This window comes from Malania oleifera, chromosome 13 (genome assembly GCF_029873635.1).
Source record: "Malania oleifera isolate guangnan ecotype guangnan chromosome 13, ASM2987363v1, whole genome shotgun sequence".
NCBI classification, from domain to species: Eukaryota; Viridiplantae; Streptophyta; class Magnoliopsida; order Santalales; family Ximeniaceae; genus Malania; species Malania oleifera.
This window is the reverse complement of record NC_080429.1, coordinates 14,527,334-14,555,155: the sequence shown is the minus strand read 5'-3', so window position 1 is coordinate 14,555,155 and position 27,822 is coordinate 14,527,334. Positions and strand designations below refer to the sequence as shown.

The following is a 27,822-nucleotide window of genomic DNA, read 5'->3' as shown; positions in this document are numbered from 1 at the left end:
ATCTTTATATTGCTTGATGACTTAGATGGTATGCATGGTGGGAGGAATCAAGCTTCTTTGTGGCTGACGCTCGCAGCTCCAAGCCTCCATTTGTAATTGTGAGTAATGTGCTGGATATTTGTATGCTTTTTTCCCCCCTATTTATAAATCATTTTTCTTGTGTTTGATTGGAAGAAGCTGTGAAAAGAAATATATGGTTAATTTTTGAACTTATAATTTTTTAATTTTTTTTTTTGTTAGAAAGTTTTTTCTTCAGTTCTACTGGGGGGCAAGTTGGAGAGAGTATTTTGTCAGGGAGGAGGTGTAGATATTTCCTTTGAAACCTCCTAAAACCTGGGGTCTGCAGTTTTGGAGCTGATTATGCAATTTTCCTCATTAGGGTCGTTGGTAGTGATTGGCTCAGATCTTCATAGGTTCATATCCTTTTGACCTTTTTCATATCTCTTGAAGAATTTAGGGAAAGGATGGCATTTCTTGACCTACTTGAGTTGGGCAAACACCGACTACTATGCATAAAATGTCAACCCTCATTTTCCACGTACAAAGACCACCAACTACCTCTTCCTTTCGTCAGTTGTATAGGCTATCCTCTTTTCATGATGGATTTATTTCTTGCTTTGTATTTTCATCAGGGATGAGATTTCTTGGGACTTTCTTTTATGTAAATCCCTTAACGATATGTAGGTGTTGGAGCTCCCTTCTTTGTTGTGCTTGTTGGAGGGTACTTGAGGTAGCTGTCCTTCCATTAGGAGGGACAATCAGTTGTGGGTACTAGAGTCTTCAAGAGGGAATCTGGCAAGCCTTTTTTGTTTTTTTTTCTTTTCATATATTCTTTTTTGAGTTTTTGATCCATGAGAACTTGTCCTTTCCGCTTGGAAGGCCTAATCCTCTAAGTTCAAGGGTTTTATTTGGTTAATTGTTCTTATTAAAGTCTTCAGGTTTTATCTCCAGATTTATGTACTTAATGTTTTGTCAGCTCAGAATCTGCTTTCACCAGTTCCTACATTGTTAATTTTCTTGGAGAGTTTGGAACAAGTTATTTGGTATATTTGGAGAGAGATTGGTTTTTCTGGAGTTGGTGAGGATCTATTAACTACCTCAATTAAAGGTTTGGACTTTGAAGAGGAGTAGAGATGGTTTGGTTTTGGGATGGTGTGCGTTTTTTTTGTTGTCTTGTGGGCTATTTGGTTGGAGAGGAATGCTCGTATTTTATCGGGGAAGAAGATGTCTTGCTTTATGCTTTGGGATAGGGTTCAGTATATAGCTTTATTGTGGGCTTTTGCAGCTGATTGCTTTAAAGGGTTGTCTTTTTCAGATCGTTGGCATGATTGGATGACAGTACTATTTTGATATATATATTTTGGTCTTTTTCTCTTAAAAGGAGGACTATTACAGTTATGTGTATTGCATGTGGGACATATTTTATATGTTACTAACAATGATATATATTTTCTTGGCTTAGAAGAATTTAACTCTTAGCAAATTATCTAATATTATTGTTAGCACACAAAGGTGCAAATTTCAACTATTGACAATAATAATTTCTATGAAATGAAGCTCTGCAACTTGTATGATTAATCATTATACATTTTTGTTTGTAAAGTTATAAAAAATTCCCTGAATTAGAATTGATTTACACATAGCTATACTAATTCTTAGAATAATTATTAGCCAGTACTGCATGCTTAATTTCCAAAAAGAAATATTGTTGTTACAAACATGAACTTAGTCTGAAGAAAGAAATACAATTAACACAACAAGAAAAAAAAAAAAAAAAAACCCTTCCATATTCTCATCCTTTGTTTGCACATTTTCCTCTGTGCGAAGTTATCGCATAGAATTGTCTTGAAGTGGGTAACAAAAGGAAGTGTGTGGTTCTTCATAAGATTCCTGCCAAAAGTAAAACAGATATTACAAGCATCCCTCCAAGGTAAAGAGCCGAAATTTCAAGCAATCCAAATGTTAGGATCATGAACCACTGAATTAGAGCCCCTCTAGTCTTCCCCACAAAATTGGGGACACCATCAATAGCTACCTTCCTTTTAACTAAAGCAAGAATTTTATGGGCTCTGTTGGGTATTAATTCTTTTAATTATCATTTTGTTTCTTAATGCTCCATCTACTATTTCTCAACCCAAACAAAAGAAAGGGAAGGAGAGAGCTCTACGTTCGCAATGCAAATGTATACAATTTAGCAGCTAAAGAAAAGAAAGGAGAATTAGAGAAAATTTGACTAAGAGTTTACCTCGTCTTATGTATTGTTAATTCTTTTTGGGCAATGTAAGCCTGTAATCAAATTACCACATAGGTCCATAAGCATTTGAGAAGATGAGCCGGTGATCATGTCTTGGGAAGGCAAGGGTAAAAGAGGGAGATCTATATGATGATATAGGGAAGGCGGAAAGAATGGGGAGGCAAAAAAAAGTGATGTTGAGAAGGGGAACTGTCTGGAGTTTAAAAAAAATTTAAAAGGGATAATTTGGGCGTTATGTTACAAATTTGGACATAATAGGGACTTATATTTTTCAAATGAATGGCCCTCAAAGGGTAATATAGTTATTAAAAAAATTGTCACTACGAGGACTACCAAGTTTTTCCCCTTAATCTTTTAGGAGTAGTTTAATAGTTTAATTTCTTTTGCTTTTTTTTTTTTGTATATTCCTTCCTCTTCAATAATACTTCTTTTGCTATCCAAGAAAAAAGCATGGTTCAAGTCAACGTAAGAAGGGAACTCAGCTATTGCGAGTCTGTTTGGTAAAAGAGAAAAAAGGGGGAAGTAAGAATGCTTTTTAATTGCAAAATTGCTTTCTCAGCATCTCTCCCATGAAATAAAGATTATAGTTTCCCAGTTAAAAAAAAGAATAGATAGCCTGAAGTCTGAATTTCAAAAAATGAGAAGGGGACAAAAATACGGAAAGTGGATGGGGAAACAGAATTGAGAAAGGGGGAAAAAAGGGAAGTGGAGACTGGTCATGATTTTCGGAAGAGGAGGAATCATTTGGTCATGGCAAAGGGGGGGGGGGGGGTGGAGCAGGAAGACAGTTATTTGGTGATTGGAAAACAAAGGGATCACAGCTGCCCAGAAAAATACAGCAGCAGAACGATTGAGCTCCAAAAATGAGTAGAAGAGAGGGGAAACAGGGCGAAGGAAGGGCCTGCTAGACGATGGGGGGAGTTCTTCTAGTTGTAGCTAGGGTTTGCTAAGAGTAGCTAATAGGCTCGCAATAAGAGTTGGAGTGTGAGATTGTTCACCTTTGGACAATTTAATAATAAAATACAGTATGCAGTTTTTTGCTCACATCTTTATCGTTTTACACTCAAATAAGGTGGGATTAAAAGAAAATAAATTAAATAGGAAAAAAATAAAAAGTGCATGAGGTGAGCTTTATGTTACTTTGCCCCTGCTGAGGCACTTGCCTCACCATGGCTCGTAGGTGTCACCTCAACTCATGTGGCTTTGGCTGGTTGAGGCGAAGCCTTCGAAGGTGCCAGCACGTCATGTTATTTAATGACTATGCTAAGAAAAAATCCATGAAGCAAACGAGTAATAAGGAATGATCCTAACACAAGCCTATATAAATTTCTGACTTTACCACGTTGCTAATCCAATTGCAAATAATGCTTGAAACAAATAAAAGAGATTTTTTTTTCTTCTCTCAAACACCTATTTACTCTGTTGTTTTATAACCACAGGTTCTACCACCTCCAAATGTGACAGGGGCCCTTCATATAGGCCATGCTCTTACTTCAGCTATAGAGGTATTGCATTCGGATATTTTTATGTATTTTTTTCTGTTTTTACTTTATGGATTTTTTTATTGTGTTTAATTTGTGATAGTATTTGTTGCATGCAGGATACAATTATTCGCTGGCGGAGAATGTCCGGATACAATACGCTGTGGGTGCCTGGAATGGACCATGCTGGGATAGCAACACAGGTAGTGTGTTTTGTAATATTATTACTTCATTAGCCCTCAAATTTTCAAAGTGATTTTTCCCCCAATTTTTTGTTTTTGTTTTTGTTTTGTTTTTTTGTGGGTTTGGGGGCTCATGGGGTGGGGTGGGGCGGGGGTTACGCTTGCACATGTCATGTAACCCTTTGAAGCATGACACACCTGGGAATGCAATGAAAGATGCACCCATATGGCCAGATAAATTTTATTATGATTTATAGCATTATTAAAATGCTTTAGGACTGTTGGACCCAAATTGCATAGATCAATGATTTGATGAGTTATTGGTTGAGTCTTTCCAGAGGAAGGACTAGATGAAAGGTTCTGATTAATGGGTTTGAATTGATGCCTAGCGTGAGGAAAATGACTTCATCTGTTTCCTGCACCACCTGTGTTTTAAGCATTTGATCCTAGCCATACATGCGGATTAGGTTCTTGTGTTGACCTTAATTTTGGCTCATTGACAAGTTTGATCTACTTGGGTGTCATGGGTTTGACTTGTAGCAGCTTTTCCTCCATGTGCAAGGGGTCAGGCTATGAATGTTTGGCTTCTCTCCCTGGACCTCTACATTGGCAGGACCCCCTGTGCACCGTGTTGCTCTTTTGTGGATTGGGCTTTGGTTCAACCTCCAGGTTGTTACATTTTGATTTGGGCAATCATTAGTTTGACTCATGGAAACAGCTTTTCTTTGCACAGAACTAAGGTTGTTGCATATATCAGGTCAACCTCCCCACACCTAGTGTTGGCAGGAGCTTTGTCCCCCGGGCTGTGCCTTTTTTGTGGATTTTGTTAGTCATACATTATTCATCATCTGAATGTAATATTTGGATGGTGTTTTTGCAGGTGGTTGTGGAGAAGAAGATAATGCGTGAGAGAAAATTAACCAGGCATGATATTGGTCGCAAGAACTTTATATCTGAAGTGAGTTTTGAATGTCCATAGTACTTGTTAATTTCAGTTTCCTTGATAATTCTAGTGTCTTGAAGTTTTGTCCGTACTCATCCTTGTACTCTTATTAATTTTGCTGTTAAAGGTGTGGAACTGGAAGAATGAGTACGGGGGCACCATACTAAAACAACAACGTCGGTTAGGTGCTTCTCTTGATTGGTCCCGGGAGGTATGGATTTGACATTGTTATAACATGTTTTAATTGGATTTTGGCTGAAAACATGTCAGTCTTCAGTTCGGTTGCGTCTTTTTTTCTTTGATTGGATGCAAGTAATCCCTCTTTCCTATTTCCCACCCAACACACTAAAAAATGTGGGGCTTATTTTATTATTGATTTGTTTTACCTTTTTTTTTGGATCGCAAACCAGTGCTTTACGATGGATGAGAAAAGATCAAAGGCCGTGACAGAGGCTTTTGTTAGGCTTTACCAGGAGGGCCTTATCTATAGGTATGCTTCATGTGGGAAAATATTCTTTCTTACTTAGCGTTGGAATGGTCATGATGCCTTGGCATCAGTAATGCATTTTTCATCAAATTTAGTGTCTTGTGTCCATCTGATTTTGATGTCCCCAAAACTCTTGACATGAGACACTGTTGACAAAGTGGATATGCCCAAATTGATGTGTTGGCCAAGGATGAAATCATGTCAGTCAAATTATTGTTGGACTCCATGGTGTTGGGAGATAGAAGTACTCACATGACTTTTTTTTTTCTTTGGACGATGGTTCAGTTATTTCTTTCACTGTCTTGGTTTCACTCGATCTTAGATGTACTATCATTTTGCTTGATTAATATGATTATATATGCATTTTCCTTCTGTTTGAAAAGAAACATAGTTTAAGATTTGTACAATTTCCCTACTCTTTTGCAGGGATATACGGCTAGTGAATTGGGATTGCATTTTGAGAACAGCAATATCTGATATTGAGGTAATATGAATCATAAGTGGGGTATAGTAACTGGAGTTCATGCTACATTTGTTGAGTTGCTTGGTCTATGTAGGTGGAATACAAGGACATCAAAGAAAGGACTCTGTTAAAGGTTCCTGGATATGAAAACCCAGTTGAGTTTGGTGTTTTAACATCATTTGCTTATCCTTTGGATGGAGAAGTGGGTGAGATTGTTGTGGCCACTACAAGAGTAGAAACAATGCTTGGTGATACTGCCATTGCTGTCCATCCTGATGACTCAAGATATAGTCATCTTCATGGAAAATTTGCCCTTCATCCATTTAATGGAAGAAAACTTCCCATAGTTTGTGATGCGATACTTGTTGATCCAAATTTCGGCACTGGTGCTGTTAAGGTAAAGTTCTATTTTCACACCATGGATGCTTTCTCTGAATCTTACTTCCCTGATTCTCCTTTTTGGATATACATATTGTTTAATCAATCTCTTCATGCGTTTGCAGATTACTCCAGCCCATGATCCCAATGATTTTGAGGTTGGAAAGCGTCATAATCTTGAATTCATCAACATTCTTACTGATGATGGAAAGATAAATAGCAATGGTGGTTCTGAGTTTGCAGGGATGCCACGTTTCAAAGCTCGTGTGGCGGTGACTGAAGCATTACAAAAGAAGGTAATGATATTTTCTTTGGTAAATATTGCAGTAATTGGTTATATATTATGCATAACAAGCTGTTAACCTTATGAAGATATAGGAACAAATGATAATCATAACGAGCGTATTAGGAGTAAATGATTATTCTAGTGTTTGTATTGATAGTGCAGGGCTGGTCACTGCTCCCACCCCAACAACACACACAAAACACAAAGCAGTAAAAGGAAACTTTTTGCCCCTTTTCCCTTTCCCTGTCTTGTAGATGATCTATTCATGTGGATCTCTTGTTGGCTCTGCTGAAGCATATTTTGACTGCAACTTTTAGTGTTTTGGATTAGATCCTAATGTGTTAAATTAATAAAATATTCTGTGAACACCCCCCTCCTCTCCTCCCTGGTTAAACATGCATCTGGATCATGCATGTTCACCTTCTAATAGCTTGCTTATAAGCATATGACAGGGGTCAAGAAGATATTGTTTTATTTTTTGTTTTCTTGTTCTTTTTATTTGTATATTTTTTAATCTCAAGGGCTTCTTCTCTTTGGTTTTGTAGTTCTTTCCTACTTAGTGAATTTCTTGTGCTATTAAAACATCTAGCTAACATCTGGTTGTCAGGCCTTGTGCTTAGCTGGGTGCACACTGAAAATATTCCTCCGAAAGGAATTGAAAATTTGTGGCTACTGGATGATAAGCAAGTTAGTAACTAATATTTTCACCTATTTAAAAAATTTAGTAGCAAAATGCATCCAGTGAAATATGCTATAACTATGTTTGAAATGTTTCCCTTTGATGCTTACAAACTTCTTTGACATTTGCCAACACGGTCAAATTTTAGCCGATCTTAAATTGGAAGGATGAGTATGATGTTGCAGTTTTTAATAATTGGAAATGATTAATATTGGTGATCTGAATGAAATTCACTTTTTGCCGGTAGAACTACTGAAAATGCAGATTTTGATGCATTTCGATTGGCTGTGGTTGATATATGTTATGGATTTGAGGCTTAAAATCAATATTTTGATTTTTGTGGAACAGTTGTATAACATTTAAAGATTTAGAGACCATTGTGTTGCAAATAAGATTTCAATTTAATTCGAAGATTTTTCAAAATTTATATATTTAATTTATTTGTTAGGCAATTCATAATGTACACTATTTATCTGTTGATTTGAGTTAAATTTAAATTTTGATAGGTGTATATTATGTAACCATATAAATTTATAGCATAAACCAAATTTCCAAGTTTGATGTGCTCCAAATTAATATATTGTGTAGAATTTATTTTGCAATATTTAGTTGATTTTATTCTACATATGGTATGCATATCTTTAACACATTTTGGGTTTTGAACTAGTGTTAGAATTGCTTAAGTTTCCTCCTATAGTAACTTTTAATTCAGTTTCGAGCATTCTCTGACTTTATGCCTGCATATCTTCAATATATCTATCTTTGCAAGCAAGCCTCATTTTTATGAATCAACATTTGGATGTTGAGTTATTATTTTATTATATGTGATGGTGGTGTATGTTATTATACATTTATGTGATTTGAAAATCATTATTACTCCAGGTTATCATGTACTCATGTTTTTCTATTCATGAAAATCTTGTCATTGGTTCGTACAATATTGTCTTCCATTCATATCATATGGGCAGGTAGGTTGATTTCGATGTCCTGACATGTTATTAACCCTATATTCATATAATTTCATATAATAATAATTAAAAACAAAATTGAAGTAGAATTCTTGCTGAAACTTCTTCAGAAAAAAAAAATCTACCTATCTATATAGAAGAACAAAGTATAGATTACAGTATAGATTACTATGTGCTGGGGACTGGTTGAACCAACGACTATTGATGATTCCATAATTGAATCAATTTCATATAGGTTCCAAATTGGAACAAGTATAGTGTCGTGTCTTTGGATTCTGGGACCTCTTCCCTTGAGCCCACCAAAACGAAATATATATTTGATTTTAAGAAATTATTTTTAATTTTTATTAAAAATGATTTTTTTTAATAGAAAATATGGACTTTTTTTAGCAAAAAATGATTCAGATTCCTTTCCAAGCTTAATGATAAAATAAGCCATCATCCCAAAATTAAATAAATTAAGTGGCAGGAATCCTGAAGTGGGCCATCGTTTCTAAATTATTTCATAGGAATTATAGATCCTGGCTATTATCTCCTGATACTTGATAGTGAAGCTCGTAGATAGGAACTATCATAAAGGCCATCATCCCAAATCAATGTGTTTTTTGAAAAATGGGAATTTTTAAACTAATGGAATCGCCATTGCATTATTTTTAGGAAGTAAAAATGCAAAAGTCTATGCTTAACTTCAAATTTGGAAAGACATTATAAAGAATTTTAGGGGTTTGGGAATTAAGTTACAAATTGAGAAGGTTTATGAACTTCGGGAAAAAAAATCATTAAGCACCTCAGCTGTTCATTTCAGGCCGCTTTTTGACAAATTGATATCTTTAATCCTCGTAATGACAATAAATTAACTCGAATTCAGACCTAATATTTTTTTTTTGATTGAAAAAGTAATGGGAAGCAGAAGAAATAGTTGTAAAAAGGGATAAAAGAAGAACAAGAAGTCCTCATTCAAGAGAAAAAAAAAAAAACTTCTATGAGTTTCTCGTCTCAGATAACATCTTGAAAACTGCAATCCTTGAAACAGCTCGCACAATAAGCCTAAAAAGAAGTCGATACCAAATCCTATCCTGAAGAAATCCCACTGATAATTTATTGTGAGACAAAATTCTAGCATTACCTTCAAGCCAAATTCCCCATAACACAGCGCTAAGACCATATCTGGACAACCATTTTAACATCCTTGCCTTTTCCAAAACCAGCAAAAGAAATAGTCAATAGATTTTTCACCGACTTTGGACAGACCCACATTCCACCAAGCAGCCCAACAATAATATACCACAAGTTTTCTGCAAAAGGACAATGAATAAACAAATGAGATGCATCCTCTGAAGTATTTCCGCATATGAGACACATATCTGGCAACAGAGCTTTAGAAGGTCTCTTATTCTGCAGCAAAATATTGGTGTTAATTTTACAGCCATAAATTAAGCATAGGCATAAATAAAATTATTGTTTCCAGCTAGCATAGCGAGCAAATTGTGAATGATCATAATGTAATTTTGGATGTTTGTGACACTTTACAGAGTGGTTGACATTTTGTACTACGGGTTGGCATCCCCTTGATGCTCAGCTAATAAAAGTTCCTCATTAGTGATAAAAAAAAAGTAACAGGCATGCGCTTATCTAATTAAAGCATCATGAACAAATAAACTAATTAAACAATAAAGGAAACTAAGCTTGAGTAATCCTATACAATAAAAAAAACCAGCATGATTCCTTAGTTCAATATCTAATCTTAACTTAAAAGAAACAATGATAATTATCATAAACATCCAAGAGGGTCTTTGCTGTGGATTTGGACTTGGGATGAAATGCTAAGCTGCCTACTTATATATGATGGGGAATCAATTTTGTAATGATTCAAAAGCCCCTATGAAGAGGAGGGCCAAAATACTAACATGCACATGCACACACCTATGAAAATCATGCATACATCATGTAATCCAATCATTCACAATAAAAAGGGGGGGGGGGGAATAAGCTACCATGACTACCGCAAAAATAGTAAACATGCGCCCATTTACTTTTATCTAAATCATGCTCCCAAAACATGCTTCTAATGAAAATAAATTTAACATATGCTTCTAATTAAACCTATTTGAAACATGCTTTCTGTTAACGATAAATGACCCTAATCATGCTTTTCTTTGATTATGAAAATGAGTTGAAAAGAAACATCATGTCTTGAAAATTAATCAAACTAATGAATAAATGAAATCCAGCAAGGTTGGAATATTCAAAGTTTCAGGTGCTATTCACTCTGACATCCCTTCTCTATCACCCCCCCCCCCCCCCCTTCTTGCTCTCTAGATGGTCCTGGGATGCCCCACCACCCCCCCACCCCTGGGGTCTTGTTTATAGACAGTGAATGGGCTGAAGGATAAGATTTTGCTTTGAAAATCAAAGATTAAGCAACCAAAAAGTTACAGTCAGCTAAGAAGGGTTCACAGACCAAACATCTAAAACATTGGATCACTGGCGAAGCAGATGGAGGGAAATGTGCCTTTATGGTGCTGTAGATGGGTGCCGCTTGGAAGAAGAGTTGACCTGGAGGGAAAGGCACTTCTGCTGTGCCATTGGTGGACATTGCTTCCTTGGAAGAAAGAAGCATGCGCCCTGCTGTGCCAGCTTCCCTATGATCATGTAAAAATGCAGAAAACATTTTTGCTATCCTTTTGCTTGAGGGTGCTGCTCCATCCCCTTAATTGCATTCCTAGATCCATTATATATATATATTTTTATGCTGATCCAAAATTCCAGCAAAATCTTACTCATGCCAACTCCAAGATATTGGTTAAAATTAAATGCTCTGCATACCCCCACATGATGAGGTTCATTACTAAAAAAAAAAGTTTCTTATAATTTTGAGGCTCAAGTTTATTTATTTATTTTCTGCAGACCTGCAAACGTGTGCAATTTCCAAATGTTCAAGCTCATGTCACATAACTAAAATTAATTCAATAAAATAAGGGCAACAAATGTGAGGTGTACAAGTTAGTAATTTCTTGCATTTTCAGTTCCATTTTTTTTCTTCGTGGAGACTGAAATATTCTTGTTTGTCAAGTGTATTGAAATAATACAATGGAACAAAATTTAACATCTTGTTTGTTGTGGGGCGGGGGGTGTTATTGCTGTCATAGCTGTATGCATTATCTGACACAAATGTTTTCAAAGTTGTTTTGATATTCTAGTATCTCAGGATCCAATGCTAGTTACTCCCTACTTTTCCTTTTTGGTTTATGTAAATGATAAAAACAAGCTAGCCTGAATGATGATGCTTGTATTTGTGTGTGTGTGTGTGTGTTTTTTTTTTTTAATTGATTCTGTTTTCTATATGAGAAAAAATTTTCAGAAAGAGAAATGATGCCCGAAAATCACCCTTTTAAGCTACAGGGGGTTAATCCCTTTTATAAAATCATGCATCTTCATTTAGGCTGTCATGATATTCTCTCTCCTATTTTAGTACTTTGCCTGTGCCTAATTTGATTATCTTGTCGACTCTGGCTTATGTATTAAAGTGTTATTGACATGTTATGCTTTGTGTTCAGGGACTCTATAGAGGTGCTAAAGCTAATGAGATGCGTCTTGGTGTTTGTTCTAGAAGCAATGACATTGTAGAGCCCTTAATAAAGCCACAGTGGTATGTTAACTGTAATAGTATGGCCAAGCAAGCACTTGATGCTGCCATGAATGATGAAAACAGGAAGATTGAGATAATTCCAAAACAGTATGGTGCTGATTGGAAGAGGTATTTTATATATTCTGATTCTTTTCTCCACAAAATTTCTAATGTTCATTTACAAAGAATCAATATCAGAATATCACAGGGAGGCTGGAAATTCTTATTTTTGGGGCCCCGCCCCCCGGGGGGGGGGGGGGGGGGGGGAGAGAGAGAGAGAAATCTCAAGCTTTGCTATAGACATCACATATGTACAAGTTTTTCAACAATATTTTTGTGATTTTTGACCTACGCAATTTTGTTGTGTTGTATTTTGAAGTTGATCTGATGTTGTGATCATATATATTTGCATTGTGAAAATATGGAATGCGGTTCAGAAAGACTGTCATTCTTATTGGTTTTAGGAAGCTACCAAAGCTACCTTGGAAAACTTTCTGCTAAGATCCTTCTGTGGGTTCTTACTTTTTATCCTCACAATCACATGCTCTATGCATGGCTCCATTTCTTCTTGTTTCTGAAAGAGTAATATGACATCATAATTGCATAATAGATGGTAAATATTTTTCAAATTATGAGTTGCATATACTACAGGTGGCTCGATAATATTCGTGATTGGTGCATTTCGAGGCAGCTTTGGTGGGGTCACCGCATTCCTGCATGGTATGTTACTTTGGAGGATGATATATTGAAGGAACTTGGTGCATACAATGACCACTGGGTGGTTGCTCGAAATGAGGAAGAGGCTCGAATGGAGGCGAACAGAATATTTGTTGGAAAGAAGTTTCAGATCTGTCAAGATCCTGACGTGCTTGACACCTGGTTTTCTTCTGGTCTCTTTCCATTATCTGTGTTGGGATGGCCTGATAATACGGAGGATCTGAAGGCATTTTATCCAACTTCAGTCCTTGAAACTGGGCATGACATTCTCTTTTTCTGGGTTGCTCGGATGGTGATGTTAGGAATGAAACTGGGAGGTGACGTGCCTTTTAGAAAGGTGAGTGAAAGTTATCCTATTGCATATGTGGAGTCATGTTGTATGTAAGTATTTACCATTGCCATTTTTTTGACTTATATGATGTACTGTAAAATTCTCAAAGACTCTGGCCTTTACACAACAATAAACAATAGGAAGGATAAAAATAAAATAAAAGAAAAAATAATTATCAAAGAAATGCAATATTTATTGTAACTCCAGGATGGTCAATTGGTCATAGCAACATCTTGTAGTGTTTGTGACTGAAATGACCTACTCCTAGAGATTATGTTTATTTAAAAAAAAATTTAGTGTTATTTTCACAAGATCTGAGATGGTGCATGTTTGTGTATACTGGTTGATTTTTTTAAAAATTTGATTGGCCTTTTGGCACTCTCCCCATGGGATTGTCGTAGTAAGACAAGACTGATTGTTTTGTCTCATGTATATGTTTAATTGGACCTTTAGAACTTGAAATGGGAGTGAAAGTGGAATTTGAAATTGGTACTTTTTATCAGATGGATGTCAAATGACACTGGTCCTATAGATTGTTGTTATGTTTTGTGTGCCCATTTTTTGTGTGGATACGCTTCAAGTGAAAGTTTAATTTTTCTGCAGGTTTATTTGCATCCCATGATTCGTGATGCACATGGGCGAAAGATGTCAAAATCCCTGGGAAATGTTATTGACCCCCTTGAAGTAATAAATGGGATATCCCTGGACGGTCTGCAGAAGAGGCTGGAGGAGGGCAACTTGGACCCTGCTGAACTTGTTACTGCCAAAGAAGGGCAGGTGAAAGACTTTCCTAATGGTATTCCTGAATGTGGTGCTGACGCTCTTCGTTTTGCACTTGTTTCATACACAGCTCAGGTTGATCCTTTCTTCCTATCCATTTTTTTTTCAAATGAAACTCTTAATTTTTTTTTTGTTATGACTCGTAATCTTGTCTTTCCAGTCTGATAAAATAAATTTGGACATCCAAAGAGTTGTTGGGTATCGTCAATGGTGTAATAAATTGTGGAATGCTGTACGATTTGCCATGACCAGATTGGGAGATGATTACGTCCCTTGCATAAATTTAATTCCAGATAAAATGCCATTTAGCTGCCAATGGATCCTCTCCATGCTGAACAAAGCCATATCTAGAACTGTGTCGTCACTTGAGTCATATGAGTTCTCAGATGCTGCCACTGCAGCGTATTCATGGTGGCAGTATCAATTATGTGACGTTTTTATTGAAGCAATTAAGCCTTACTTTGCTGGTAATGATACAAGGTTTGTCTCTGAGAGGAGTTTTGCACAAGATACCTTGTGGGTATGTCTGGAAAATGGTCTGCGATTGCTTCATCCATTTATGCCGTTTGTCACAGAAGAATTGTGGCAGCGCCTGCCTTCTGTAAGCAATTCCACGAGGAAAGAGTCCATTATGATATGTGATTACCCTTCAGTTGTTGAGGTTAGTTTTCTTTTTTCCCCTCTATCCTTTTAAATGCAAAAACAACAACAATATTAATATAATAAAGTTTCCTTTAAAAGATAATTTAATACTTGATGCAATTAATTTTGAATTTTGACACAAAAAAATTTCTTCAATTCATGATTCTGTCCTCTTCATAGATTTCCTGTTTTGTCTATGCTGCTGTACACTTCACATGGTAAAGATTTATGTTGTGTTAAAAATATCATGCATGTCTGGCTGTTGTTAAGTGATCTAAGAAGTAACAGAAATTTGAAAATTATTTTGCACCTTTTTGGTTCAGCTCTCGTCACTGCATCATGGTTTCCCTCTTCCATTACATACATTTTGAGTATTGTCTATGCTGTTCAAGCTGTTGATAGGCTTTTGTTAAGCAGTTACCATGACACTATTCTTATTTCTTAGTTTATTTCTTAATCTCCTCACATATGATTATTATCCATTGTCATTGTACAGTGCTGGACTAATGAAAGGATAGAACATGATATGGATCTCCTTGAGGCTGCTGTGAAATCACTGAGATCACTTGCTAAAGAAAGACGTGAACGGTAAAAAATTGAATTGATTTCGAGTGTGGGAGTCTTTTGTGTAGTTATGTTAAGTGCCCAAGCCTTTCCATTTCTGTTAAGCATCATGCACGCATGTTGCTTGGAAAATACCTCAAAGAATGTTTTGCAATTTGAGATCATGTTGTAGACTTGCAGTGTAGTCTGGTATATAGAATCAAATTATAGTGAAATCATAAGTTAGTCCCTGTATTATTGCAAAAGATTCATTTTTGATCTTGTTCTCTCAATTGATACAATTAAGGACCTGTACTCAATATCTAAATTAAATTGTTACAAAAGCTGCGAAGGTGTAAACTAAATGCTGAACTGTCATATAGTACCATATATTATTGCTACCAGCTTGGTCCTACAAGAGTTTTTAAAAATTACTCCAGTCATGAAGTCATGAGGGCTTTTCTCTTTTAATAGTTGACCTTGAGGTGGAGATTCTGGCTTTTTTTCTGTTGAAAGCGTGTCCTGGGGAAATTTCTGTACAACAACCAATCACCAAATTAATACAACCCCTCCCTCACCCATCTTCCACGAGCAACAACCAACAACACCACCCTCCCCAACTCTCCCTACCCTTTGCATGCACAAGGATCCCAAAACACAACCCCCTCCCCTCCTTTTCTGTACCAGGCCAGAACCTCTCTCTCTCTCTCTCTCTGCGCCTCTCTTGCACTCCAGTTGTTGCGCAATCTACTATGTTATTGGAAGCTGTTGGACAAATTTTTTTTATGGCTTTAATTGGCACACAGAGGATATAGGAAGGTGACGCTATGTTTCGGAAGCAGGCTCATACAAAATAATTCTGTAAATGGATTTGATAAATGTTGTTTTGAAGATTTTTACTTAAAGCAAGTTAAGTTAATCCTAATCAGCATATAATAATTTTAAAATTTATGTCCATCTCAACAAATTTATAACACTGTTAATTTATGTTGGATGAAAATTTTAATTCTATAATTTTAGTAAGTATAGGTCCTGAATTGTATTGATCAAGAGTATGGGGATAAAAATAAATCTTCCCCAGTTGTATAGTGACTAACTTATGATTTCACTAAGTTATAAAATAAGTTAAAATGTAGATCACTTCATCATGTAACAATGGAGTTCTTTTAGCTTTAAATGTTGGAAGAGCGCTGCTAGTGGATAGCATTTCAGCAGTTCAATCACTGTTATGCAAGCCTAATCTCAAAATAAAGAAAAGTTATTGAAGTTGGTAATAAGTCATTATGCTAATGGGTAAACTACTGAGCTTGTAATCCATGAAAAAATTAGAGTTATTCTTAATTCTTATTTATTGTTATCAATTGATTGTTGAAAATTTATATGTACTGTTGAGATGTACCTTAATAGGCCAATCTATTGTGGATGAGCAATATTTTAGTCATGTTGGGATATATTATTTTTGGTTGCTTTATAGTTTTGATTTTGCTTTTGGTCTAAGATTCATAAATTTTTGTCACTCTGATGATTACAAAGATATTGCTGATCCACATTAGCTTGAACTATTATGCTAGGTCTCAATTGAAAATTTAAATTTTCAACAATCAACAGATAATAATAAATAGGGATTAAGGACATTGACGACCAGTGCTTTTTTTTCTTGTGATGTATTGTTTTTGGTTGGTCTATAGTTTTGGTATTGCTTTCAGTTTAGAACTCATAAGTTTTGGTCATTCTGGTGATTACATTTTTTTCCCTAACTTCAGGCGACCAGCATTTATGCTTTGCCGAACTAATGCTATTGCGGAGATTATTACCAGCCATGAATTGGAGATTTTAACTCTTGCCAATTTGTCATCTTTTACGGTATGTTGTAGAGAGATTTATGTTACTGATTATTCTCTCCCTTGGGGGAATGATGCATGATACTTTTAATATGTTTATAACTCATTAAAGAAGTTGATAGTAGATATTTATCATCAAGGATATGTTTGATGTGGTAATGACTAGTGTCAGACTAGCAGGAAAGAGTGTAGGAAGTTTCCAATCACAATATGTTACATCAAAGTTTTCCTTGAGTTCTTGTCAAAATAAGGTTCCATGCCTCCATGGTTATGTTGTTTGTAGATGATATTATGTTCATTGTTGAAACTAAAGGTGGAGTAGAATCTAATTTGGAATTATTTAAAGAAGCTCTAGGAGCTAAAGGTTTCAATGGAAGAAGAGTAGGGCAAAAGATGTCAAATGTAGTTATATTCTTCCTAGGAAGAATACTGGATAAAATATTAAACTTAATGGTCAAGATTGCTTGATTTTATGGATCGTGCTTTACTTGCTACATGTGGTGCATTTGGTTTGAGAGGATTCCAGAATCTTTTAAGGATACTATTCTTCTTCTTCATTTACTTTGGGATACGGTGGGTTTCTTCGCTTGCTATGGCTCAGTGATTGGTCCTTCTACAGGAGAGTGATTGGCAAGCTTTGGTTTACTGAGTTTTTTAGTGGCGTTTGTTTTGTTTGCAATTTATTTTCTATTTGTTTGTTTTAAAAAAATTATTTTCTAATTGTTATATTTATTTATTTATTTTTGGGTGGACTTTCTTTTTGCTGTATTGTGTATGATTTCTTCTCTTAATAAAATTTTTCTTTTATTAGATAAAAAAGGTCATGAAGTGCCTACTACCATTAGATTGTGGTACCTTGGATCTATTATGCAAGCTCGGTGAGAAATTAAGGATGTGATGCATAAAGTTTAAGCAGGGCAGATTGGGAGAAGATCTCTGGTTTGGCCAATTGAGAAACAAGATACGCAACCTTGTAGAAATGAGATAGCTAAGATGGATGAGCAGTTTAATACTTTAATTCTAAAACATAAAATAAGGAAAGAATACATCCGTAAGATAGATGAGGCACTTGTAGAAGATAAGAGAGGGGCAGCTAACTATGATTTAGGCTTTTGGAGCATAGACCAAACAATATTCTAGTGAGATGGGGTGATTTTAGTTGTCCAAAAGCAGAAAGGGGACAGTAGGCCTAGAATAACTTGGACCAAGATAATACATATATGATAGCACATCCAACTTTCTAGGGATATTGCCCTAGATCATGCAGAATGGGAGTAAAAGATTCTTATTGGCATCTAGTGGGACTAAAGGCTTGATTCTTGACTGGTTGTTGGCTGTTGGTATGTGGTTAAATGGTGATTTTTTTTTTCCACTGTTTTCTTCCCCCTCCCTCGTGGTTTTTTTTTATTTATTTTTGGTGGGGGGTGGGGGGTGGGGGGTGTGTGTTGGTGGGGGTGTGAGATTTGTTGGGATATGGCGATAAGAGTCTTTAGGCCATGTTGTGGTATAATCCTTTACATATTCCTTGTACTGAAATTTTCCTTTTTTGTTTTTTTATCTTCATTGTGTCATTAAGAGCTTTGTTTTATACAGGTAATAAATGAGAATGATGCTGCTCCTGCTGGATGTGCAGTGTCAGTTGTAAATGAAAACCTCTCTGTTTATCTTGAGCTTCAGGGAAGTCTAAATGCGGAGGCAGAGCATGAAAAGCTTAGGAAAAAGATGGAGGAATTAAAAAAGTGAGTGTTTAAACTCTTTCTGGGTTTAGTTTTTTTGTTGGCAAAATTATGAACATTGCTAGAAACACAACAAACATGTGTTGACCTTGCAAGTAATACTGGAAACATATGAAACTTGAGAAGCTTAAAATGAGTTGCTTCTTGGCTTTTATAAGCCAAAAAGTGATGTATGCGTTGGGAGGACAGCTCCAAAATTTAAGACTCTTGCTCCTTTGTTTCTTAGTTATGGGAGGAGGACATATTGCACATTAAGCATCTAATACACTTACCAGAGCACAATTTACATGTATTATTATTCTTAGTTTTTGGTGTTCAATAATCATATGCTTATTTAGGCTCATTTTCTATGATGCCTGATTCTTTATTTGAAAGGCTCTGTTAGGGCCTTGTCAATTTTCACATTTGCGAGAGGGGGTGCATCTGCCCTATTCAAACTCTTTCATTATATCAATGAAAATAGTAAACTCAGAAAGCTTTATTTCATTGCTTGTGTGTTCGCAGGCAACAGGAGAAGCTTAGTCAGACGATGAATGCCTCTGGCTACCAAGAGAAGGTTCCATCTCATGTTCACGAAGACAATGTAGCTAAGCTAGCCACTCTCGTGCAAGAAATTTTGTCCTTGGAGCAAGCCAGCCAGAAACTAGAATGTGATATTGCCGATGCAGTTTCGACAAAGGCCAAATGATTAAATTCATTTTCCACCTATTCTTCATGAACTCTGCAAGCTCGCAGAGGCACATTTTTGTTCTATTAATATAATTAGTTACCATTATTTTTAAAAAATGGATGGAGTAAACTGCTTTTTCTTATACACTAGTAGTGTACTTTTATTTCTAAGTGATTCTAGCTTCTTTGTTGTAATTAATAGTCACACCGTCTATGATGTTTCAATTTAAAAAAAATTCACATGGAAGATTCGAAAATTTTCAACACTAGGCAGATTTAATTTTAAATGCATGGACTTGTGGATGCGTAAGTGCGTTTGCATGTGAACAAAGGTTGCTTTTCGTTGTGAATATATTTTTTTGTTCTCTCCAGCAGCCAATTCATACCAAATCATTCTTATTGGCGGAGTTGTGCTGCAAAAGAGAAAAAATAAAAAGTTGGGTTCGGGTTCGGGTTCGGGTTTGGGCTCGGGTTCATACCAATGAAATCCTAAACCCTAAAAATGGATGGAAGACCTGCAGGGTCTTTTTCTTCCTACCCTGGTAAGCCTAATGTCAGACAAAAACCATACATAAACATAATATACAAACATTTGTATATTCAGTATGAACAAATTATCATATATTTTTGGGCAGCTGCTTTGCACGTGCTCCCTTGAATAGAACATGACCTCTACAATTAACCAATTTCTGAATGCAAAAAAAGTTGCACTTTAAACTCATTCAACCCAAAAAAATAAAAAGCAAATCACAAAATTCTCTTTTTACCCGTGCATCTTCTAACCGTACCCATTCAAAAAAAAAGTACGGAATATACACCCTAATTAATCAATAACTCAGGCTATTTATAATTATATTACATTCTTTTATATTATATGATGTTATATTGAATAGCTCCACAAGGACACGTCCCCGTCAGCTTCCACGTCATACCCACTATGCCCGCCATCTGTCTCACAGCGAGGCGGCGACAGTAACATTCCTTCTGCCATGTTGGCAAGCAACCCCGGCATGCCGAACACTGCCTCATCATCCACATACGCCGTCCTCGCCACCGCTGCAGCCGTCGACGCGGCACCCGCCTTTGCGTCGTCGCCAGAAACCCCTTCTGACTCCGACGGCCGAAAAGCCTCCGCCGCTTCCGCCGCCGCTCTCTGGATGTCCTTCGCGTCCGCCGAGGCCGGGAGCTCCGGCAGTCGCCACGCAGAGTCGGCGAAATTGAGGCACGCCCCACGGCGGCCCCTGAGGGCCATCGCCGCCACGTCGTGGGCACGCCCCGCCATCTCCGCCGTCGGGAACGTCCCGAGCCAAATCCTGGACTTCTTGTTGGGCTCCCGCACTTCGCACACCCACTTGCCGGAGTTCCGCCGCCGCACGCCGCGGTACACCGGGTGGCGAGTCTCCTGGAACTTCTTCCGCCCCGCACGCTTCTTGGGGTGGCTCGACGCCAGCATCACCTCCTCGTCTGAGAAGTTGACCGCCCGACTTCCGCCGCTGTCGGACGCCGAAGAGGCCTCCGGGGACCCATACTGGTGACCGTCGGACAAATAAGAGAAAATATCCATTGATTCTTGACCAGTTAAAAAGTACAAGAAGAAGTTCCTAGGAAGTACTGAGTGGCGTTTGTTTATTAGTTGTTACTTGTTTCTAAAATTAGAATGTGAATTATGTGTTCACAAATAAATAGACACCCGGGGGGAGGGGGGAAGATACGCGGGGGGCGTCTATGATAAGGAGCCAGGCTGTCGCCACGGAAATGGAGCTCTTATTACTAGAAGAAGAGCTGTGGCCACCCACTTGTCAGCAAATGAGCTTAGGACGAGTGGCTTTCGGATGATGTGGCAGGTGTGCTGTTGACTTCAGGGCACGTGGCCCTTCGGGACCTTTGAATGAGCTTTAGCTTTTTAGTGTGTGCCAATTGTCATGGTGAGAGGGGAGTGGTGTCATATGGGGAGGCAAGCTTTAGTACTCGCCGAGGCATTGCGTGTGGGACCGATTTGTTCTTTGAAATATTATTGTTGCTGACCTATTAATTAATTGTTTGCGTATTAAAAGGGACCCTTTAATTTGTTCAAAAATATTTTTATATATATAAAACCAGTGTTACAAAAATTTCGCATGTAAAAAATTGATAGAAAGTTTAATACTATATTCTGATGATTAAATTTCTTAAAATTAAAAATATCATAATTATCTTTTAGTGTCCACTTAAAATTTGAAAATGTTAAGAAAAGCAAAATAAAATATAATTTTTTTTACTATTTTATATTTCATTATGACGGAAATAGAAAATAAATTTAAAAATATAACAAATCAATTAATATTATTTTAATTTTAATTATACTTCACTAGCATTTAATTTTTTTTTTATAAAATTTTTAGTAGTATTTGATATAGAGAGAAAATAATTTTCTTTCTTATTTTTCATTCTTTTTCTTTCCTCGAACAAAATTCTTAATCAAATGTATCCTTCTGAAAAAAAAAAAAAATTAGGTTGAAACTTTAGAGAATTCTTATACGCTTAAAATCTTCCTAATACATGTTCTATGTTTAGATAGCTCTTTGTCTAGTCTCTAATATCATCGTTATAGGAGAGCTTGCATCTATGTAAAAGTCACATACATGATAACGCTATTAGGTTAATTGATATCAAATTTCATTGTTTTCGCTCAAGTCTTATATCACATCGTCTATTTTGACAAATATTGAACCTTGCAGCTATTTGTTTAAAAAGATGCTTGACAAAGTTTAAATCACTACTACATTTTTACATAGAAATTGTAAGTTAGTTTCTATTATAGTTAATGAAACCTATTTTAATTTTTATGCTTTTTGTTATTATAATTCATGAAAATTATATGGCTACAATTGGGTCGACCTGAGCCGAACTGAGTTGAGTTTCAACATGTTCAGCCTTGGCTTGTTTACTAAACAAACCTTATAAACTAAACTTGAGTTAGCTTCTAAACGAGTTGAGCTTAACCTTGTTCATGTTCGATTTATTTCATTTATTAATCGAGCTTAAAATAGGGTGTGTGCGAGTCAAAACTAATCTTGTTAATTAATGAATTCAAAATTATATAAAATGGTTTTGTTCATTTAAAACATATAAAATTAATATTTTAAGTTGTGTTTTACTATCTTGCATCTCTAAAAAATTTTAAAGCATAAATAAAACTTTGTGATTATTGATGATTAATGAAAAAATATTTTAAAATATATACTTTGGTGTGATTCCAAAAGGGGTGGGGGGGGGGGGTGAATTGGGTATTTAAAAAATCTTCCTAAGTTAAGTGTGTTTAGTTAGAAGTAGCATACAATATTACACAAACTTAAGGTCTTTCTAATAAATTACAAACCCAACACTATATAACTGAGCAAATATTTAAACACAGATAACAGTCTTAGTATTTTCCCAATCAGTCTCAAATCTCACAAATAATAATGTATGCAAATAAACAAGATAATATAATTAAGCATACATGAGCGGAAATTAAAGTGCGAAAATTAAAATGTGTAGGGAAGAGAGAACGACACAATATTTGTTATCGGGCAGTGCTGGCCTGACCATAAGGCCATTGAGCACTTTCCTTAGGGCTCCAAAATTTTTGGGACCCCCAAATTTTTTTTAAATATTAACATTATTTATGGTGCCATCTTTTCCCATACATTGATTTTTCCACTATCTCAAAAGTTTGGGCCCCGAATTTTTTTTAATACTAACATTATTTATGATGCAATCTCTTCCTATACATTGATTTTCCCACTATTTAAAAAGTTGGAGCCCCCAATTTTTTTTTTAATGTTAACATTATTCATGATGTCATTTCTTCTCGTACATTGACTTTTCCTTTATCTCAGAAGTAAATGAAATTGTGTTTTGAAAAGTAAAGTAAATGCAATTTAATTCTTTCTTTTTCAAGTCTCAATGTAATCTTGAATATAAAACTTTAATTAATGATTTTGCATCTCAAAAAGTTAGAAAAATTAATTTTAAATAAAAATAAAAATTAAACAAAATAGTAAGGTCCCCTAATTAAATCATTCACCTAGGGTCCTATATTGGAAAGAGCTGGCCCTGTTATCGGGGTTTGGCCAATTCTGCCTACGTCCCCGCCTCAAGCTCACAAGTAAAAGGATTTCACTAATACTAAACTTACGGATGGAGCGTCACCGATTACAACCTCCTCTCTTTACTGGGCGAGGAATACCCGAGGTCACATTATAGGGCTGATCCCAACCAATACATCTCACAGGACAGTGCACCCAGTTTTCCTAATTGGGTCTGAACCAGTCCGAGACTTTCTTAATCGAGTCTAAGTCTATTTGGTATATGTTACGGGCCAGTGTAATCCTCATCCGACCACACGTCGGGAATACAACAATAATAAAAATTTATGTACAACTGTAGTGTTTCTACAACAAGCAAATGTGTACAATAATAAAGCACAATATGTGTGATGACCCAAATATATATATATATATATATATATATATATATATATATATGATTAAAGTACAATAATAATAAAATAATAAAAATAGTCATTAAGTTAATATCAATACAGAAGTGTTTTTCTGTAGGATCCTTGATTCCATGTTTGATGCCTAAGAAAGACCTTGTCTTAGCGAGTGCTCAGAGACCATTGCGGCTCAGTCGCTCCCTGGAGGTCGGCCTAGTCAAAATGGAATTTCATAGGATAAACAGGATAGACACTATTTGTATACGTAAATAAGTATATATACATAAAATAGTGTTTTGACAGACATAATTTGTAGAAATACATAATAAGATGATAATAATATAGGTATCATATGTGGGGCCCACAAGACTATGTGGGGTCCACATGAGTCCCGGAGCCACAAGACACTGTTTATATACGTAAATGAGTACATAAAACAATGTTTTAACTGATATAATTTGAAGAAATATATGATAAAATAATAATAATATAGGTATCCTATGCGGGGCCCACAAGACTGTGTGGGGCCCACATGAGTCCCGAAACCGTATGAAGGTTTTCACAAGTCTCAAAACTATGCAGGATGCATAAAATCGTATAAGAGTTATTGGAATTACGTACGATCCATTTGGGTCTCGAAATTGTGTGGGGCCCACAAGACTACATGGGGCCCACAAGACCATGTGGGGCCCACATGAGTTTTTAAAATTTAAATTTAATTCTTGTTCAAAAATAAAATAAAATAAAATAAATACTAAATATAGTTTAAAATTAATAACAATGATAATAATAATGATTAAGAAAAATAATAAAATAATAAAATAATAAAATAATTAGTTAGGTAATGGATTAATTAATAAGGTAAGTAATTAATTAAAAATTTATTTAGTGAGAATGGTGGCAAGCACTCCCAAATGGCCTCCACTCAAGTTTAAAATTAATAACAATGATAATAATAATGATAATAATGATTAAGAAAAATAATAAAATAATAAAATAATTAGTTAGGTAATGGATTAATTAATTAGGTAAGTAATTAATTAAAATTTTATTTAGTGGGAATGGTGGCAAGCACTCCCAAATAGCCTCCACTCAACCCATACCTTGCCCATCCCTTGCCCATTCTTTAATTTTTAAAAATTATAATTTCACCCATCTCCCCACACTTTTACAAATTCCATTTCTTCCCCAAAATTTTCCTATAAATAGGGAGCTCTCAACCTTCATTTTTCACAACAATTTTCCAAGGAAGAGAAGGATTAGTGAGTGAAAGAATTTGTGGTGGAGAGAGAATTTTTGAATAAATTCTCAATCACCCACTTTTTCCGATCTCATTTCTTAAAGATAACTATTGTGTTCGTAGCACACGGTAAAAGAAGAAGGTAAGTAAATTTTGATTATGTTAGTTTCTTTTTATTTTAAATTCATACCCGAGCTTATTTTGTATGAAAATTTTAATTATGTTACTTAGTTCCACAAAATTTCCATGAGTTTATTTTTACGCATATTTAATTATACCAGTTCTATCTTTAATATACTTGCATCTATTTTTGGGTTAAGAAATGTTCCAATCCCCTCGGGTAAATTTTCAGCATTTCTTTCTATTCAAAAATAAAATTATATATATTTTTAACACAAAAATTGTGTGGCATGAGTTTATTTCTACGTTACATTTTTTTTATGTAAATATGAGTAAAGATGAGATTTTCACGATATTATTTTAAATTGCATAAATTATAATAAGATGATTTTCAAACCCCTTATGGCAACGAAAGTTCAAAGTTACAGATGCTCGGTACCGCAGCTTAAAGTTTATACGGATCAGAGTGCACCCACACTGTTTACAGAGTGGTTATTTATGTTAGTGGATTTCTCCTGAGTGCACACCTGGTTTAAGTCCAGGACTTAATAAGGAAAATCTCACTTAAAGTTTACGTACGTTGATTTAGTTTGGTCGGCCAGCCAGCTAAGTCCAGTCTTCGGACCGCACAACCCAGTCATGGGGGTAAACATGACTTACGGCAAACAGGCCTAAGGGTGGGTTTTTATAATATATGTTTATACACATTTAATTACGTGTACAAAGTTACTGATGATTTGAAGGAAAAGTGTAAGTTTACGTGAAAAGGATCATTTTGGTACTTAAATGACGATCTAAGGAACACGTATAAGGAAAAGTATATGTTTATCATTAAATATTTTTACAGTTTTAAAGTTAAAAGTTTAATTTAGCAGTTATAGTATATGATTGTAAAAATTTACTGTTGAAATTGATCACAAAAGTTTTATGCAGAAATCTTTAAAGTTATGTTTATTCTAAAAGCAGTCTTGAAATTATAGAATTAAATATTATTTTACGAAATTCTTTAAAAGCTCATTTTGACCACACACTAATAATAATCTTATTTACTTACTGAGCGTCGTCTCACCCCAATCATATTTTATTTCAGATAACTCTGAAGGACATGTCGGAAATCAGGCTTAGCAAGCAGGCTTAGCAAGCATGCGGGTGGGGATTAGAAAAAAATAAAGATTAATTAGAAATATAGTATGATTTCAGATATTTACGTTTGTGTAATTTTCTTCTTTTGAAATAAATGATTGTAACATGAATAATTAGCACTCTGGTTTAATAAGAATCGAGTTTATTTGCTTCCGCTGTAAATCAGTAGTAAAAAGTTAATATCCCAGGCCCCTCGGGGTCGGGGTGTTACAATATGCACTCACATATGATATGAAATTTAAACTCAGTAAAGTATGTGTATTTTTCACAAAAAAATATTTTCTCAATAAAAATTAAGAAAGTGAAAAATAATTTTCTTAAGATCAACATGAGAGATCTTTCAAGCAAATATTTAGAGATGAATATGCTCAAGGTCCTCTTCTCAATATCCCAAGATTTTTTCCAAAAATAATTTTTCAAAATAAAGTTCAAGGAAAGCAATTGATTAATGCTCAAAAATATTTTTGCACATAAAACCAAGTGAGCTTTTAAAGTCTTGTGCAAGATTCACTAGCAATATGAAATTTCTTTAACAAAAATTTATTTAGATGAAATAAGTGGAGAAACTTTAACTTTACTCTCTAAAATGATATTCTAAAACAAAGTAGTCTACAGGAGTAAATGAATTTTTGGTATGAAGATAAATGCCCAAAATGAAAGCTCTCCAAAAGAAAATTTTTCAAAATAATAAGTGCAGGAGAGTGTAAAGATCAAAAATATTTTTGGAAGATTTTCGCTCTAATATCTTGATTAGAAAATGAGTTATGAGGGGATCTATATAGAGTCTAAAAAATTTTAACCGTTAGGGACACAATGGTCATTTTTAAATTTATTTAATTAAAATTTAAATACTTTTTAAAAGCTAAAAAATATCGAAACCCGAGAGGTTCGGTTGGTTGATGCTAGGGCCGATCGACTGTCCTCTCACACAATTTTGAATTTTAAAAGTGGGTTCGGTTGCCCAAGGAAAGGATTGATCGGCTGAGCCAAATGCAATTTCGAACATTCGTAGGTTCGGTCGACCGGACCTAATGTCGGTCTACCGATTCTTCATGGTCGGTGGGCTCAAGCGTATTTGAACTAATCAGTTCGGTTGGCCGAGGTTAACTAAAACAACCAAAATTATAGGTTCGGTCAGCCGAGCATTCAGTTTATTTAGTGGTCGGTCGCCCGAGCTTACTGAAATTACAATTTTGCCTTCAAGGCGAGTTCGGTCGGCTGAGGTGTTTTAAAATGTAAAGGGTTGGGTGATTGAAGCTTTTTAATTAAGCCTAAAATTGCAACGTTGGTTGACCGAAGGTAGACTGAAGTCTTTGTAAAATTAATTTTTTGCCCTGTTTTTTATCCAAACCAATTTAAACATTTCTATATGATTTTAGTTGTTAAGAAAATATTTTCTGTGAAGTGTGTTAGTTCTTAGAGTCTGTCTATGTTCGTTCTAAACTTTCATACATATCATGTATGCAATGCATTATTACAGACAAAATTATAAAAACAAAAATACATTTACAACTTTAAAACAATGTCTTCTTCTTTTTTTTTTACTCTCCACTTCATGGAATACCCTAGATGTATGTGTTCTTTGAGTTCTTTCTGGCTTCCATGACTCTCTTTCATGTGTGTTCTGAATTATTAATTTGTTCAAGTACTAAACACACATACTAGATCTTTGTGTTTTGTCAGTATCAAAATAGGAATCAAATTCAAAAAGTCAACATACTTGTAAAATAATATCAATTTAAAATAAACTCTAAATCAAATATATGAATTAATGAACCTCCTAACAAGAAAATAGACAAGTCTAGTTTTTATCTTATATAATAAAAAGTTAAAGGACTTACTTCATTAG

General features: G+C 35.3%; 2 protein-coding genes across 2 annotated transcripts in view; one reads left to right on the top strand and one right to left on the bottom strand.

Moving 5' to 3' along the window:
* Window positions 1-19,265, top strand: part of LOC131146263 (valine--tRNA ligase, mitochondrial 1) — a 40,348-nt gene extending 21,083 nt beyond the window's left edge. The window contains exons 5-21 of the mRNA XM_058095736.1: window positions 26-98; window positions 3,694-3,759; window positions 3,855-3,938; window positions 4,798-4,875; window positions 4,988-5,071; window positions 5,271-5,350; window positions 5,774-5,831; window positions 5,905-6,207; window positions 6,314-6,484; window positions 11,679-11,878; window positions 12,401-12,803; window positions 13,401-13,652; window positions 13,738-14,238; window positions 14,716-14,807; window positions 16,526-16,625; window positions 18,197-18,342; window positions 18,844-19,265. Of these exons, the coding sequence (XP_057951719.1) occupies window positions 26-98; window positions 3,694-3,759; window positions 3,855-3,938; window positions 4,798-4,875; window positions 4,988-5,071; window positions 5,271-5,350; window positions 5,774-5,831; window positions 5,905-6,207; window positions 6,314-6,484; window positions 11,679-11,878; window positions 12,401-12,803; window positions 13,401-13,652; window positions 13,738-14,238; window positions 14,716-14,807; window positions 16,526-16,625; window positions 18,197-18,342; window positions 18,844-19,027 (2,875 nt within the window). The 3' untranslated portion in view covers window positions 19,028-19,265. The remainder of the gene's footprint in view (window positions 1-25; window positions 99-3,693; window positions 3,760-3,854; window positions 3,939-4,797; window positions 4,876-4,987; window positions 5,072-5,270; window positions 5,351-5,773; window positions 5,832-5,904; window positions 6,208-6,313; window positions 6,485-11,678; window positions 11,879-12,400; window positions 12,804-13,400; window positions 13,653-13,737; window positions 14,239-14,715; window positions 14,808-16,525; window positions 16,626-18,196; window positions 18,343-18,843) is intronic.
* A 479-nt stretch (window positions 19,266-19,744) lies between these two features.
* LOC131146578 (dehydration-responsive element-binding protein 1A-like) lies at window positions 19,745-20,748 on the bottom strand. The gene has a single exon (XM_058096246.1). The coding sequence runs from the start codon at window positions 20,570-20,572 to the stop codon at window positions 19,889-19,891; it is 684 nt and encodes a 227-aa protein (XP_057952229.1). The 5' UTR covers window positions 20,573-20,748; the 3' UTR covers window positions 19,745-19,888.
* Window positions 20,749-27,822: the final 7,074 nt, after the last annotated feature.

Coding starts and splice junctions, on each gene's coding strand:
- LOC131146578 (XM_058096246.1), bottom strand. CDS start 20,572: ATGGATATTTTCTCTTATTTGTCCGACGGTCACCAGTATGGGTCCCCG.